At 49.6% G+C, this 16,303-nt stretch overlaps 1 protein-coding gene across 1 annotated transcript; it reads right to left on the reverse strand.

The window, feature by feature from the left end:
- Positions 1-1,313: 1,313 nt before the first annotated feature.
- STX7 (syntaxin 7) lies at positions 1,314-15,891 on the reverse strand (the record flags this gene model as incomplete). The annotated part of the gene is made up of 8 exons (XM_064170128.1): positions 1,314-1,936; positions 4,500-4,582; positions 5,518-5,590; positions 9,545-9,635; positions 10,336-10,388; positions 10,991-11,128; positions 12,294-12,384; positions 15,839-15,891. Coding segments are annotated over 8 exons (675 nt in total), but the record flags the coding sequence as incomplete, so codon positions are not given.
- Between the last annotated feature and the right edge of the window lie 412 nt (positions 15,892-16,303).

Below are 16,303 nucleotides of genomic sequence, written 5' to 3' on the forward strand. Positions count from 1 at the left end.
GATTTTTACCCCTATAGTTCCCAACCTGGGACAATGGATGTGACAAGTGTCAAGCAGGGACAGACCTTCCCAGGCTAAAGACCTGCTGCTGAATTGCTGCTTTCCCTTCCCCAGCAGAGCAGCAGAGTAAGGTAGTCATGACAGAAGCAGGTTTTAGATATTGCAACTGAGCAAAGATTCTCCTGGGCAAGTGAGATCAAGCTGCTCCTCTACACCTGTCTGCAAGAGTGTAAAGAGTGCAAACACGAAGCTCAAGAAACTTCCAAAGTCAAGTTTAGACAGGTCACTAGTGAGAGCTGCTCAGCCACAGTGCTGACTGCTCTGCTAGGCCAGGCTGGTGTAGTCTGGAAATGAAAAAGGCAGCACAGAATCACAGAATGCGAGGGCTCGGAAGAGACCTCTGGAGATGAGTCCAAGACCCCTGCCAGGGTAGGTTACACAGAAACACATCCAGGTAGGTTTGGAAAGTCTCCAGAGAAGATGACTCCACAATGTCTCTGGGCAACCTGCTCCAAGGCTCTGTCACCCTCATAATGACAGAGCAGATGTTCGCTGCCTGTAGCAGCTTTGTGGCTCTGGGCTGGACTCTCTCAAGCAGTTCCCTGAGGTCCTTCTTGAACTGAGGGGCCCAGAACTGGACACAATATTCCAGATGTGGCCTCACCAGGGCAGAGTAGAGGGAGAGGAGCATCAGTAGATCCAGCCCCACCACAGCTGGTGGTGGCCCAAAGTTGACCTAATGGATGCTTAACAAGCAAGGGTAAATGGAGTCCCAGCCTCACTCTCAGCTACAGGAACACAGCTGCCGGGATCTCACCACATGTTCCCCTTTCAGTGTGAGATGTTTCCCATGTTCCATACACCAGAACCATGCAACCATGAACTTCTCCATTGCTTTTGGAACCCAAAGACAGCAGCACAAACCTCCTCCCCACCGCATGGGTTCCCAAGTCCTCAAATGCTTCACGCTGCACTGAAGGAGAGCTTGTAAAGGTGGCACCCCCTGCCAGCAGCCACACAGAGCAAAGCTTGTAAAGGTGGCACCCCCTTGTCACCCCCTGCTAGCAGCCACACAGAGCAGAGCAAAGCAGACTTTCCTCTGAGGCTGGGCTCACAGAGGCAGGAATGCAAGACCCAGGAGCATCTTCATCACCTGTAGGAAGCACAGCACAGGAACAGAGGCCCCTCTGTGCTGAGGAGCCAGCAGAGCTGTAATTCTCTGGAGCTTTTGGAGGAGCTGCCCTGGTGTCTGAAGGGAGAGCTGAAAGCTGTGCTTGTGGAGATGGGCTCAGAAAAAAGGAAATGCCAGAATGGACTCTTTAAAAGACCTTTATTGTGATTGCATGGTTAAAATTCTCAGGCAACATGGAGACTTGATTCAAAGGCTTCACTTACAAAAGACAGATCACAGCCACTTCAGCAACCAACATTTTATTTTCTGAGTCACCTGTACTGGCTGGGCAGGGGAGGGGGCTGGCAGGGAGAGATGAGGACATTTCTAACTTAAAAATCGATTCTGCGATGCAAATCCATGGCCTTAAGCAGCAGTTCAGAAGTTCGTTTTGGCAACAACCACCCTGTCAAAATGAATGATTAGGATTTTGATTACCCCCCTAAATCTTCACTTACACATAAAAACCTCTTCACAGAACAGTCTGTGACCTGACTGTGGTAAGAGCACTCAGCAGGGCAGGCAGTGACACAGACAGCAGCACTTCTCAGGTGCCAACAAAAGCGTCTGACAAAGTGCGAAGAACAGAATCATTATTTTACTTGGCTCCACAATCAGCAAACTGTTTCCTTTCATCACAGAATGGCAAATCCCACCACTTCCTGCAGCCACTTATCTTGCATATAACGAGAAGATCAGGACCAGCAGCAGCACTCCAACGCCCAGGATGGCCAACAGGATGCACATCTTCTTGCGCGACTTTTGCTGCCGAAAGAGGAACCACCAAGGAGATTGGAAAGTGCACCACCAGAGCAGAAGACTCCTGAGGTGCTGCCACTGTCCCACTGCTCCTGCAGTCTATATGAGCTGTGTTCTTACCAACAACAGGGCAAGTCGTTGGAGAGAACAGAAAAGCTGCCTCACCCAGCAGTTACTTCCATGGCTGTGGCATTCAGCAGGGTGAGCTCAGTGGCACGGTATGTACAGACAGGAATGGATGAGAGAAAGACAAAGGGACAGAGCAAGTGACCACAGAGGACAATGGACAAGGAATCTGTACAGCAGATGAGGTAGAATTGGTCTGCTAGAAAGCTCATTAAAAAGTGGAATCGTATCAGCTGGAGAAGCCTTTTCAGATCATCCAGTCCAACTATTCTCTGGCTGTACCAAGGCTAGTGCTAAACCACCATAACTGTCTCTGCAACACCTCCAGGGATGGGGATTCAGCCACCTCCTTGGGCAGTCTGTGCCAGTGCTTAATAACCATTTCAAGGAAGAAGTTTCTTCTAATGTCTAACCTAAACCTCTCCAGGGACAAATTGGTGCCTCCTTTCAAGTAGTTGTAGAGACAGAAAGTTTTCCCTAGGCCTCATCTTCCCCACACTAAACACCACCAGTCCCCTCTGCTGCTCCTCCCCAGCCCTCTTCTCCAGACCCTTGCCCAGCTTTTTTACCCTCCTCTGGACCTGCTCCAGCCCCTCAGAATCCTTCAAAACTGAATGCAGGACTCAAGGTGACCTTGCCAGTGCTGAGTACAAGGGGACAACCATTGCCCTGCTCCTGCTGGCCACACTGTTGCTGATCCAGGTCAGAATGCTGGTGGCTTTCTTGGCCACCTGGGCACAAACAGGTTCAGCTGCTATCAACCAACACTCTCAGATCCTTTCCCATCAGGCAACTTTGCAGCCACTCTGGCCCAAGCCTGGAAACTTCATGGCGTTAATGCTACCCAAGTGCAGCACCCAACACTCAGCCTTGTTGAATATCATGCAACTGACCTCAGCCCATGAGTCCAGCCTGGCCAGGTCTTTCTGCAGAACCTTCCACCTTCCAGCAGATCAACACTGCCACCCAGGCGTCAACTGCAGAATTACTGAGGGTGCCTCAATGCCCTCGCCCAGATCATTAAAGAGGACTGGCCCAGCACTGAGCTCCGGGGGACACCACTGGTGATCAGCTGCCATCTGGATTTAACTCTATTCCCCAGCACCCTTTGGGCCCAGCCAGCCAGATCTTATCCCAGGAAAGCCTCCACCCAGCCGAGCCATGAGAAGCCAGGTCTTTCAGGATGCTACTGCGGGACACAGTGCCACTCAGCAGCACCTTGATCACAGATTCATAGAATATCAGGTTGGGAGTGACCTCAAGGATCATCCAGTCCAACTTCTCAGGGTAAGAATACAATTGAAATGAGCTGGGCCACCACCCTGGCAGCTGGACCAAATGTAGGGAATCCAGCACCTCCCTGGGGAGTGTTGCAGAAAGAGATCAGGTTGGTCAATCAGTACCTGCCCTTCATGAGCCCATGCTGCCTGGGCTTAATGCCCTGGTGGCCCTGCATGAAAAGGCTATTTAAAGACTATTCCTGTACCAACACAAGGGGCAGCAGACTGTATGTTTAGACATCTGGAAGAGGATTTTGCATCTATTCACAAAGTTACTTTCAAGTCCTCACATACAAGAAGAAAAAGAGAAAGACCTGACTGCAGCCCCAGTTAGAGCTGCCACTGCAATGTAAGCTCAGAGCATACCCCAGGAAGTAAATGAGCCCTGGCCTGTGCTGATAGCCCATGGACAATACCAATGGAGACTTGCGGTTGCATGCCACAGCTTCAGAAGCAAAGCCAGGCTATGATGATTGCTTGTTCAGTCCTTGCTTGCTCCCACTCCCAAAACCAGCAGAAAACCCTTCAGACATTCTGTCACTGAGTTGCTGTCCTGCCTGTTTCGAACACACATGAGGATTTAAAAAGGACTAACTCTGACTTAAGAGGGAAGATTGTTTGCTAATAAGATTAATCAGATTCTAATAAGTTTCAGAACTGTTCTGAAGAACTGGCAGTTAAAGATATTTTAAAGGCTCTCCAGAGAAGTTTGAAAGCTGCTTCTAGCATTGGGGCAGCAATTAACAGAAGTTGGATATTTGTAGCTCTGAGAAGACTTCAGACAACAATAATTGGTATTAGGTGGCAGCATCTTCAGGAGACTTCCCTGCTCCTCCAGTGATCTTTAATCTCCATATACAAGAATCTCCTACTTCCTGAGCTGAAAAAGAAAGGGTTTGGGGCTTGTGTTGTTTTTTAAATGAAGGTTTAACTCCAGGTGCTCTGAAACAGGCTTGCTGGTTTCACAGGGAACCCAAAGCTTCCAGAGGTCACTAACTTTTGTTTCACACTGACCTAGAAATACCACTGCAGCCTAATACCAATCTGTATTAAGTCTGCAAGCCTGAAAGAAATTGATAACCAAACCTGATCGGCACAAGGAAGTGGAAGTCAGGCTCTGAGGAGGGGCAGTCACAGAGCACTGGAGCTGGCAGTGCCATTACCTGGTAGTTTGCTGCTCTCGAGAGCTGCTGGTTTGCTTGCTGCACATGTACTTCTGCACTTTCCACGTTGGCTTCTATGCTGTCTTCAATTTAAAAGGAAGGAGTTCAAATTGTGGTTAGTCAGAACGCAGCCAAAGCTTTGGGATGCTCAAGACACTTTGGGAGCACATCAGAGCTGCTTGCCACCTGCTGGTGTCTTCACCAACACCCAAACACCTACACCTTGCACTGTGGAGGTGTGACCCTTCCTATACTCCCGTGGGAGCTAATTTCAGAGCTGGCCAGGCAATGAGTGGCTCAATTCAGGCCACTGGCAACTCCATTCTTCTGGATGTAGGCCTGACCCTTGCATGCCAACTTGCAATAGCTCTACAGTTTTAATTTTTTCTTTGTTGTGTGTCAGTGTGAGTTGTCTTCCAACTCCCAACCCTCTGCTCAGAATAAAACAGTCCTAAGGCCTACAGGGTCAGAAGAAACAGATGCACCCCAGGAGGCACAGCTCTCCTTGATTTTCTATCAACATAACACAGAAGGTTGGTGTTTTTTTTCCCCCTGAAGTTACTGAACAGATTCTTGGTAGTAGAAGAAGCCCTGACAATGCCTGGACATAGACGACAGCAGAGCTTAGCAGCAGACTCAGGAAATACCTTTTGCAATCACATTTTGTTCAAAGGATAAACCTCCACTTGGAGGGCAGTGCAGGAAGCTGTGCTGCAGCTGTGCCTGTACATCAGCAGTCACACACAAAAGCTCCCCAGATGGATTCAAGCAGCTACACTACTCCTACAGACATCTGACACACCTGAAGGTGACAGAAGGTTTTAAAATACATTTTAAACACATTTCCTTAGTGTATTCTTACTGCCTTGGCCAGGGTCCTCACACTGAGACTGTGTTTGATTTGTTCCATAATTCTCTTGCCGTCAGAGGAATGCTTCCAGGAAAAGGCAGCCCTAGACTGCTGCTCTGTGGAGAAACAGGAATAAAAAACCCCTCTGATGCTCTGAAGTGGACTTACCTATGACATCACCCTGCTCATGAATCATCATTCCCAGATCTTTGAAGATTTCATTTATGTCCATGATATCTGCCTGCAAGAGAAAAATCACTCTGTGAGCTGACACAACAAATTCCAGCACCTGTAAAGCTGCTGCTCCTGCTCCATGGACACAGCCACCACTCCTTACAGCCCTGTGTCTGCAGGGGGCTTTCTGGTACCAGCCCAACTTAATCACCACCGAACCAAGCAAGCAGGATTCCCGTGGCAAGCTGGGGCTGTCAGTACTGAGGGCACTCCAGGCACCCTGGTGCTGGCAGAACTGAAGGGAAAAGCCCAGGATAAAAATTGCATAAAGCTTTACATTTAGCCCAGTCCAGAGAACAGTTTGGCTTGGAAGGGATCTTCAGGACCACCCAGTGCCCACCCCCTGTCATGGGCAGGGACACCTCCTACCAGCACAGGTTGCTCAAGGCCTCATCTGGTTTGGCCTTCGACACCTCCAGGCAGAGGACATCTACAGCCTCCCTGGGCAGCCTGTGCCAGTGTCTCCCCACCCTCACTGCAAAGAATTTCTTCCTAACCCACAGTCTCAATCTGCTCTGCCATGTTTCAAACCATTGCCCTGTGTTCTGTCAACAGATAAATGATCCCTCCCCAACTTTCCTGTAGTAGAGGTTCTTCAGCCCTCCGATCATATTCATGGCCTCTTCTGGACCACAGTTCCATCTCCTCCTTTTGTTGGGGGCTCCAGAGCTGGATGCAGCACTCCAGCTGGGGTCTCATGAGGATAGACAAGCAGGACCTTTCACTTGGCCTTGTTGAACTTCATGAGGTTGCTTTGGGGCCACCTCTGCAGCCTGTCCAGGTCCTTCTGGATGGATCCCTTCTCTCCAAGGTGTCAGCTGCACCACACAGCTTGGTGTCACCTGCAAACCTGCTGAGGGTGCCTCCATCCCACTGTCCCTCATCCAGACTCTGGCCACCCCTCAATACATGCTATTCCACTTTGTCGATCAGGATGTCATGTGGGACAGTGTCAAACACTTTACAGACCTCCAGGCAGATGCCATCAGCTGCTCTTCCCTTGCCCGCTGGTGCTGCAACTCCACCACAACAGGCCACTAAGTTCACCAGGCAGGGTTTGCCCTTGCTTGAGGCCACACTGGTTGCCACCCATTGCTTCCTGGTTCTCCTAGCAGAGAGTCTCCAGGGCTTGCCCTAGCAGAGTCTTCAGGAGGATCTGCTCCCTTGTCAGGCAAGGACTGCCAGGCTTGTAGTTCCCTAGGTTTACCCTATCTCCCTTTTTGAAGGTGGGGGTGAGGTTTCCCCCTTCTAGGCAGTGGGAACTTCATCAGTTTAATACAAGTACATGCAGGCTGATGGAGCTGGGTGTGTTCAGCCTAGAGAAGGCAAGGCTCCAGGGAGACCTCAGAGCAGCCTCCCAGTACCTGAAAAGGGCTACATGAAGGAAGGGACAAGAAGCAGAGGCCTGCAGGGACAGGGCGAGGGACAATGGTCTGAAGTGAGAGCAGAGCAGATTGAGATTGGATGTGAGGAACAAGTTCTTGTGCTGCTTTAAGGCTAACTGGAATATTTTAATGAGATAAATTAGCTGACTGGTTGTGAAAAGAGAATAATGATGATGTCTGTATCATTCATTGCTCTGCTGAGAGGGATAAAAAGCTAAAATGTAAATAATCTTCCCTCACTCTGTCCTGGGACATTGCCCTACTCATTTCTCCTTCCATCCGCTCTGACAGCTCCACTCTAATCTCAGGTAACAACTACAACATGAGCTTTGCTGACGTGCTTGTTTTGGTTTCTGGCTGGGAAGCGACATAGAGAGGGAGAAAGGGGAGGTAGCTTTGAGCCATTCTGGGCAGTTTCTTTGGGAGGAAGTTTGCATTTCTGTGTTATTTCTAATTTTAATTGTACATACCTGTAAATGTTGTGTATATCTGATTGTGGACTTTGCTGTGCTGTTAGTATAGCTTCATCTTACTGCCAAGCATCTGAGCTGGACTGGGAAATTTCAAATAGTGGAGGGGAAGTTCCTAACCCACATCAGTTCTGCACCAGGAGGCTGCTGGAACACTACAACAGGTTGACCAGGGAGGTGGTTGAGGCCCCCTCTCTGGAGATGTTCAAAGATTGGGCTCAGCATGGCTCTGATCTAGCTGAGGATGTCCCTGCTGACTGCAGGGGGGTTGGACTGTATGACCTCTGACCCCTTCCAACCCAAACCCTTCAATGATACCAGCACCCCTATTAAACAAACACAGGTGTGCCGTAAGCACCACAGCTCCCAGAGTGCAGCATGGCCAGGCTCTTGCCTCTGTGTAACACTGTGCTGTCACCACCTGACTGGGACACAGTGACAATGCCATATGGCACTGCACATGCAGTCAGTGGCTGACAGCTTTAGTTCAATCACTGAGTTAATGTAGATTGGCAAGGTGGACGTTATTGAAAAATGTGGGTTGTGATCAAAGGTGCAGAGTCCAGCTGGAGACCTGCAATTAGTATTCTTCCTCAGGAGTCAGTACTGGATCCAGGCTTAACCAACATCTGCCTCAACAACTGAATGAGGGGACGGAGTGGACCCTCAACCTGTTTGCTGATGACCCCAAACTGGGAGCAGTGGTTGACACCCCTCAGGCTGTGCTGCCCTTCAGCCAGGCCTGGACAGGCTGCAGAGCCGGGCACAGGGGAACTTCATGAGTTTCAACAAGAGTAACAGCAGAGTCCTGCCCCCGGGGAGGAACAGCCTCCTGCACCAGCACATGTGAGGGCGACCTGCTGGGAAGCAGCTCTATGGAGAAGGACCTGGGAGTCCTCGTGGACAAGAAGCTATCCATGTGCCCTTGTGGCCAAGAAGGCAAATGGTTTCCTGGGATGTAGTAAGAAAAGTGTGGCCAGCAGGTCAAGGAAGGTTCTCCTGCCCCGGTAAGCCACATCTAGAGTACTCCCCAGTTCAAAAGCAACAGGGATACACTAGAGAGAGTCCAATGGAGGCTAGGAAGAGCAAAGACTGAGAGCCCTGTGCTTCAGCCTGGAGAGGAGAAGGGTGAGAGGGGATCTGAACAATGGTTACAAGTAACTGAGGGGTGGGGGACAAGAAGCAGAGGACAGGCTCTGTGCAGTGGTGTCCTGGGATAGGACAAGGAGCAATGGACACAAAATGGAACCCAGGAAGTTCCACCTCAAGATAAGGAGAAATGTTGTCAGTGTGAAGGTGCTGGAGCCCTGGAGGAGGCTGCCCAGAGAGGCTGTGGGGTTCCCTTCTCTGGAGACAGTCAAAACCCACATGTAGGTGTTCCTGTGTGACCTCTGGCAGGAGAGCTGGAGTCAATCTCTGGAGGTCCCTTCCAACTACCACCACTCTAAGATTCTAATTTATACACAGAATGGACTTTGCCACAATCATCAGCAAGACCTCCTGATAAACTTCAATGCCAGCATCCTCCTTCATGGTACAGATGTGGCTGGAAAAAAACTCATTGTGTTTTCAGAGAGGTCTCTTCATGCCTGTATGGTATCACACTTAACAGATTTTAGTGTGGTTTACATCTTGATTTCAAACGTTCTGAACTTTTGGACAAATCCTTGGTTACAAAAGTTGGAATGAAACAATCTCTGTGATTTCAGAAGTGTGCCAAAGGCTGTGACCAAAAGGAGGATGCTGACCAACAGACTGGGAATACCTAGGAGGAAAGGAATCATTTGGCTTCATGTCCAGCCACTATGGAAGAGGTTGTGTTAGTGACTGCTACGCTCTCTGTGTGAGCACTCCCTGACTGCAGAACTGAACCTCTGAGGTCAAACACGGCCCTGAGCCATGGCCTCCCTGCAGGGGAATTCTAATGCACATCTCACATCTAAAGGCGATTTGCAGTAGTTACAATTTGGAAGGGAAAAACCTGCAGCAGCAAATAAACACTGGCCTCCCAAGGTGAAGGTCTGCTGCCCATGCTCACACCACTCTGCAGTGGTTGTCTTTGGGAACAAGAGAAGCCCATTCTGCCCTAAAACCCCTGGGACTTACCTCAAGCTGCCGAATGGAAGACTCTCGCTCCTCAATAAGCCGGAGGTCATCTTCTGTGATTTCTTCATCTTGCACTTGTGCTTGAGCTTGACTATCAAAGCAAAGAGAAACACCCAGAACTGAACACAGGCAGGATAAGAAATTAATACAAGGACAACTAAGTACACACAGTGCATACTTTCAACCTTGCCTGCGTAGCTGCCAGAGAAGGTCTAAGAGCCAAACAGCTCCACCTTTGCTCGAGGAGCCTGCTGCCCCAGCAATGCTGCACACAGTACTGAGCTCGCTGGCTGGAAATTCCAAGCATAACTGCAAGGGCGAAGTCTCTTCTGAATTACAAACTGCAAAGTTTACATCCATCCGAGGCTGAGCGAGTTAGCCAACAGAACAGAAGCTCAGAGTGAACAGCAGTTCTCTGAGAGCAGGAATGCAACAGGAGATACCCCAGTAAATGCCACTGCAAGTCACCAGTTATACTCTGCTCACAGCTTGACTTTACTTAAGTTTGGGGCTCAGAAAGCCCAAACAGTTTTAAGGCAGCTTAAAGGAAATAACTAAATGAGGGGGAAAAGGTGGAGCAGATGATGGGAACTGCTGCTTTTAATCCCCATTTATCCTACCAAAGCCTCTGCTCTACACTTGCCTCTACACAAAGCCTGGCTGCACAACCCAGCCTAGCTCCCTCCAGGAAAAGAAACCAGTAACAGTCACTGAAATCAGCAGCTGGCTTCCTTGCAGACCATTTATCCTCACTCTGAGTGGGCTAAGCCTTGTTAACAAATTCAGCCTACCTGTCCCAGGAGGCAAATGTTCCTTCTTTGCTGCTGTCTTCAGGAGCTCCACCCTACATGACACAGACAGAACATTATGGCTCTGGCAGCATTTCTGCAAAGACTGAGTGGTACCAGGTTTACAGAAGTCAGACTGAAACAGGATTTAACAAGTTCCCATAATATGTTCCCACTCTGGTTTTGCTTTCTGCATGCACAAAATGAAACAGAAACAAAACCACTGGGCTCAGTAGCTGCCTGCTGAAACCAACAGATAAGGCAAGGTGTACTTGGCACAACTGCCACACAGCAAGAACAAGCTCAACAGCTCAAGCTCCTCAGCACTTCTTCACTCTAAGACTGCAGTCAGCTAGCAAGTGGCTCCTCCCTGTAGGAGATAAGTATCTAAAGCTCCAGCAAAAGCATTTCAGAATCTCCCAGAAATTGTTTTTGCAAGATTATGGCATGAGGCCAGGGGCAAGGAAAAGGTAAGAGGGTGCATGAGGAAATGCTGAGAACTGGATTCAGTCTTTCTTACAAAATCTTGCTACACACCTTCTGCAGGGCTCACAGCCAGCTGTGGGCTTTGGTGAGCAGTACTGTGGAGAGAAGCATGGCACCAAGCACTGCCAACAGCACTGCCCAGAGGGTCTGATGGCACACCTGTGGTACTTACAGACACCCTGGAGCTGGCTCTCACTCTGGCCACAAAGTCTTTTTCTTTCTCAGCAGCTTGTCTCTGGAGCCTTTGGAAGTTAGTCAGCGCAGAGGTGAACTCCCCCACCAGGCGGTCCTTCTGGATCTTCCTCTGGCGCTACAGGAGCAGGAGGCAAGGCGCAGAAGAGAAGCAGCAGGAAACCTCACATGGACTGACAGAAAGGGTGGGGACACACGGCCAGAAGGGGGTTCACAGCCTCCCTTACAAGCTGTTACAAAGATGTTCTCTAACCTTCCAGGCTTCTTTTAAGATGTAGGGGAGTCAAGAGAAGTATTGGGCATTGAGGAGATCCTCCACCATATTTTCCAGGTGCCTACACAGCACCAACCCTTCCTTCCACCTTCCACACCTGACACTCTCCAGTCTGTGTTTATCATTTCATAGCCAGGCAGCTTTGATGATAAAAGCAGCAAAATTAAACAGTAAAACATCTCACTGCCAACTCTTCAGTTCAAATAACACAAAGCCCTAACAAACCCCAAACATACTTTGCCTGAACTAGCAGCAGCACACTGAGACCAAGCTGCAGCACCTCCAGGAGGAATTTGCACCTCACCAGAAGGAGGAGGCGTGGCGCCTGGTGCGCCATCTGAATTCACTGCTTCCTAGGGACTCCTTGGCAATCAGCCACAGACCAGGCAAGTTCTGAGCATGACAATAATCTGGGTTCATGCTTTTTGGGATGATCCTTACCTAGGCTAGGACAACAAAACACAGGAGAGCAGACTGGAGTGTGCTAATGACAGCAGCCACTTCACGCCTTGCCTCCTGCCGGTATTTTACACAGAGCTGGAAAAGAAGCAGTTTGAAGACTGCTTTAGTAACAGCTCTTGTCCACTCCTCTTGAAAAGGGAAAAGCCTGTGGACAAACCACAGCACATCTGCTGACCTCTGTGATACAGAAGAGATTTGCTGATCATAACAAAATCCCAGTTTCAACACAATTCCTTGCTGCTGGAATCAGTCACAGAGCCTGCAGAGTCAGACTCAGCATCACTGCAGAGGATTACAATGTATCACAGTATCATCCCAGATACCCAAAGCCAGAGGCAGGGAGCATTGCTTTGGGTCCTGCCACTTCAAACTGCCTTACACCTGATACATAAATCAACTTTGGAACAAGTCTGGACTGCAAGAAAGTATTCTTAGGTTGTAAGTGTCCTTGCTGAGCTAAGGCTCTTCGGGAGCCTGATGAGAAGCAGCTGGGCAGGGCTGAAGCCATGCAAATCCTCCCCAGGAGACATGCTCTGTGGTTTCATACCTGTTCACTGGTGGCAGGCAGAGATCCAAACTCTTTGATGTATTTGTCAGTTTCTTTGGCAAGCTGGTTGGTGTACTGATGCTTCTGCTGCCTGGAAAACCAAATGCAAAGCTTCATTAGAGAGCAGTGGCTTATCTGTTTAAATCTCACTGGGCTCTGGAGCACAGAATGCTCCTCTCAACTGCAACCAAGTCCAGCTGAGAGGTGTCCCTGCCTATAGCAGGGGGTTGGAGTAGATGATCTCTGAGGTCTCTTCCAAATGGAGCCACTCTCAGCAACCAGCATCAAACCCAAAAGCCTTCCTGAGCTGCTCACACACACACATAGAGCTGGCCAATGTGTCTGGGGTCAGAGGTGAGGGCTAGGTTTGTGCATCAAAAGTCATCTGAAGTCATGCAGAACAGTCAGGGGAAGGAAGGGGTCAAAAGGTGGAGGGAGGGAGGTAAGGGCATGATTTGAAGGTTTGAAAGATCAGCTCCCCTTGTGGTTCCTCACTGGTTTGGGATGTTCCAGGGACTGACTGTGGTGCTGGTGTCAGCTCTGGACGAGATGAGTCACCAGAGACCTTTGCTTTGGGTTAGCTCTGGTGGAACCCACTTGGTGCTTTCAGGAGCAGAGGGGTGTCAAGAGAAGCAAGAGCAGAGATCTCCTTGTGGCTAGACACCAACAAGTGAGGATTTTCTGTTTCTTATGACACCTGCGGTGCAAAGTGGTGCTTGAGTGTAGAGCAGGCAGCTTTCCTCTTTCACTTTCAGCTGAGTCTCAACAGCACAGATTCCAGACAAGAGCCACAGAAGGTCTGTTGCTAGTGGCACAGCATCATTATTCATCTTGATTTTTCTGTTCTTCATCTTTTCCTGGTTTGCTTATGTGCAGCTTTAAGTTTCTAGCTACTGTGGATATCTGCATGTGCTTTTCGTAGCCATTCTGAGGTGGCCCAGGGCTGGATATACAAATTCCTTCTCAGTGCAGAATAACTGAGGGAAAGTTGCAGCCAAGTGTTCTGCTGTGTGTTGGCTTAACAGAGCTCCAGTGCCACAGCCCATGAGAGGTCAATTCCTGGTAAACACATCCAGAGAGACCTATTTTCCCTATGATCTAACAGCTGTTAGGTCAGCTGAGCATCACCATGCATCAGCAGCTCAGCAGTGTCTAAAAGAAGAAAAAGTAACACAAAACCTTCTCAGCAGCACTCTGTGGGGATTTCTTTGGGGGTTTTAGTTGGCTTTTTTTTTCATTTGGTCTCTTCTCTTCTGATATCATCACACACTCCTTTACCAATCTTCATACTTTCCCAAATTCTTTACCTGCTTTTGCATCCTCCTCCTCCCAAGTGCATACAGAAATGTTTTATCTGGGAAGCTATTAGCCAAAAATCAACACTGATACTGGAAAACAACCCAGTAATGCTTCAGATCCACACCAACATGAAAGGAAAGGCTAAATACACAGACGAGTGCAGCAAGAGACAGCCTAGCAACAATCTGGGTGAGGGCACTGAGGCACCCTCAGTGACTCTGCAGATGGCACCAAGCTGGGTGGCTGTGTCCATCTGACAGAGGGTAGAAAGCTTTCCTGTGAGATCTGCAGAGGTGAGAGCCAAGGGCCAAGGCTCATTGTGTGAAGTTCAACAAGGTCAAGTGTCAGGTCCTGCACTGGTTCACAACAACTCCATGGGGAGACAGAGACTTGGGGATGTGAGGTTGGAAAGCCGCAGCTTGGGGAGGGACCTGGGGGTGTTGGTTGGCAGGCACTGAACATGAACCAGCAGGGCCCTGCTGGCCAAGAAAGCCATTGGCATCCTGGCTTGAATCAGAAGCAGGGTGGACAGCAGGGACAGGAGGTGCCCATTCCCCTGTGCTCAGCACTGCCCAGGCCACACCGCAAGTGCTGTGTTCAGCTCTGGGCCCCTCACTGCAGGAAGGACATTGAGGGGCTGCAGCCTGTCCAGAGCAGGGCAGTGAGGCTGGAGAAGGGCCTGGAGCAGCTGGGGGTGTGCAGGTGGAGGAGGCTGAGGGCAGAGCTCATTGCTTTCTGCAGCTCCCTTCACGGAGGTTGGAGCAAGGAGGGGGCAGCCTCTGCTTCTTGGTGGCAAGGGCCAGGAGCAGAGGCAATGGTTCCAAGCTGCCCCAGGGGAGACTCAGGCTGGAGCTCAATAAATATTTCTGCCCTGAAAGGGTTGTCAGACATTGGCACAGGCTGCCCAGGGCAGTGCTGCAGTGCCCATTCCTGGACTTGGTGCTCAGGTGCATGGTTTGGTGTTCACCCTGCAGTGCTGGGTTTAGGGTGAGCTTGGAGGGCTCTGCCAACTGGATGGATTCTGCAATTCTGTGAAAGCTCAGGAAAGCTTTACCATATAGATCACCTCCATACAGGGACTGCCATATGTCCTTCCCAACATTTTCTATCCTGATCAACTGTGAATTGATGTCCAGATCCTATTTATTGTGTACATTCACCTATCCACAGCCTCTGGTAGGGTACTCCGTGCATTGCAGCTGGCTGACGTTATGAGCCCTGACCTTGGGGTATCACAAAGCAACCTGCCTGCTGACCCCCCATGAATGTCACTGCCTTTGGCCCAACACACAGCTCTTCCTGCTGTGCAATGGCCTCAGCATGGCATTGTCCACACTGAAGGCTGGCCACCTTTCCTCACCTCAGGTTAGAACATAAGGGCTTATGTGCACTTCTGACACTGAAGATCAGTGTGGAAAGCAGGTAAATGGAAAAAGATTAAAAAGAAAAATCACACAGGTCCTTAGGGTGATGCACAGAGGTGAAGAGCAGCTGTCTCTGGTGGTACTGGGACTCAGCACAGCCCACCTACAGGGTGAATGAGCTAGAGGGATGGCACCTGCCTTGGAGCCTGGCCTCCCTGCTGGTTCTGGCAGACATGTATTTTCCATAGATTCCATCAATAAAAAGACATTCCCCTCTCCCCCTTCCTAGTATCACCTCTACCAAAACAATACCAATGTGTTCATTCCCTTGTGGATCTCACCCAGGCAAGCCTGACAAATTGCCTGGGGTGGGGGCCAGGTTTTGACCCTGCCCTCTGCTTCTGACACTTCCTCTTCGCTGACTGTAGCAGAGGTTTTGTAGCTGCACTGAAACACAAAATAGCAGAATGGTTTGGGTTGGAAGAGGCCTCCAAAGGTCCCAGGCCAACCCTCTCTGCAGTCAGCAGGGACATCTTCCACTAGATCAAGCTGCCCAGAGCCCGGTCCAGCCTCTCCTTGAATATCTTCAGGGATGGGCCTCAGCCACCTCCCTGGGCAAAGTGTTGCAGTGTTCCAGCAGCCTCCTGGTGCAGAACTTGCTCCTCGCATCCAATCTAAATCTGCTCTGCTCTAGTTTGAAGCCATTGCCCCATGTCCTATCACTACAGGCCTGCAGACAGTGTGCAGGGGAAGGCAGCTGATTCTAGCTGACAGCCTGTCCAAGATTCATTTTAAAAAGCACATCTCAACATCTCAGTTTCAAGAATTTCTTTACATTTGTCTCTCTCAGCAAGTTCAAACACTCTGCCCAGCAAAACTCACCTCAGCACCTCCCAGGAGCCTATTACAAGGCAGTGAAATTCAACTCTCCCTGTCAAGTATCACGAGCTGTTTTGGCCTCAGCTCAGGGCGTGTCCTGTGGTGTTCCCGACTGATGCAGGATTTCTTTGGATTTCAGCAGCTGTTGTGAAGAGCAAGAGAAATGGGTAATGGGGGCACAGACAATTCCTGCTTCATTTGATGCATTTTTTTCCTTGACAATTCTAAGCCATTGAAGTTGACAGAAACTAAGACTCCAAACTCTTCCAGCCTGCTGCAAAGACTCCACTTAAGAAGTCCCAGAACTGGTGAACAGGTTTGGTCATGTCAAAAAACAAAGCCCAGGGGCTTCTTTACAGGCCAGCAATGTGTTCATGAGTCTGGCTAGGACAGTCCCATTCAAAGTCCTCAGTTTCATAGTTTCACTCTAATTACAAACCAAGCCTTTCAAATATTAGTAACTGTAAT

This window comes from Pogoniulus pusillus, chromosome 33, assembly GCF_015220805.1.
Source record: "Pogoniulus pusillus isolate bPogPus1 chromosome 33, bPogPus1.pri, whole genome shotgun sequence".
In the NCBI taxonomy this organism is placed as follows: Eukaryota; Metazoa; Chordata; class Aves; order Piciformes; family Lybiidae; genus Pogoniulus; species Pogoniulus pusillus.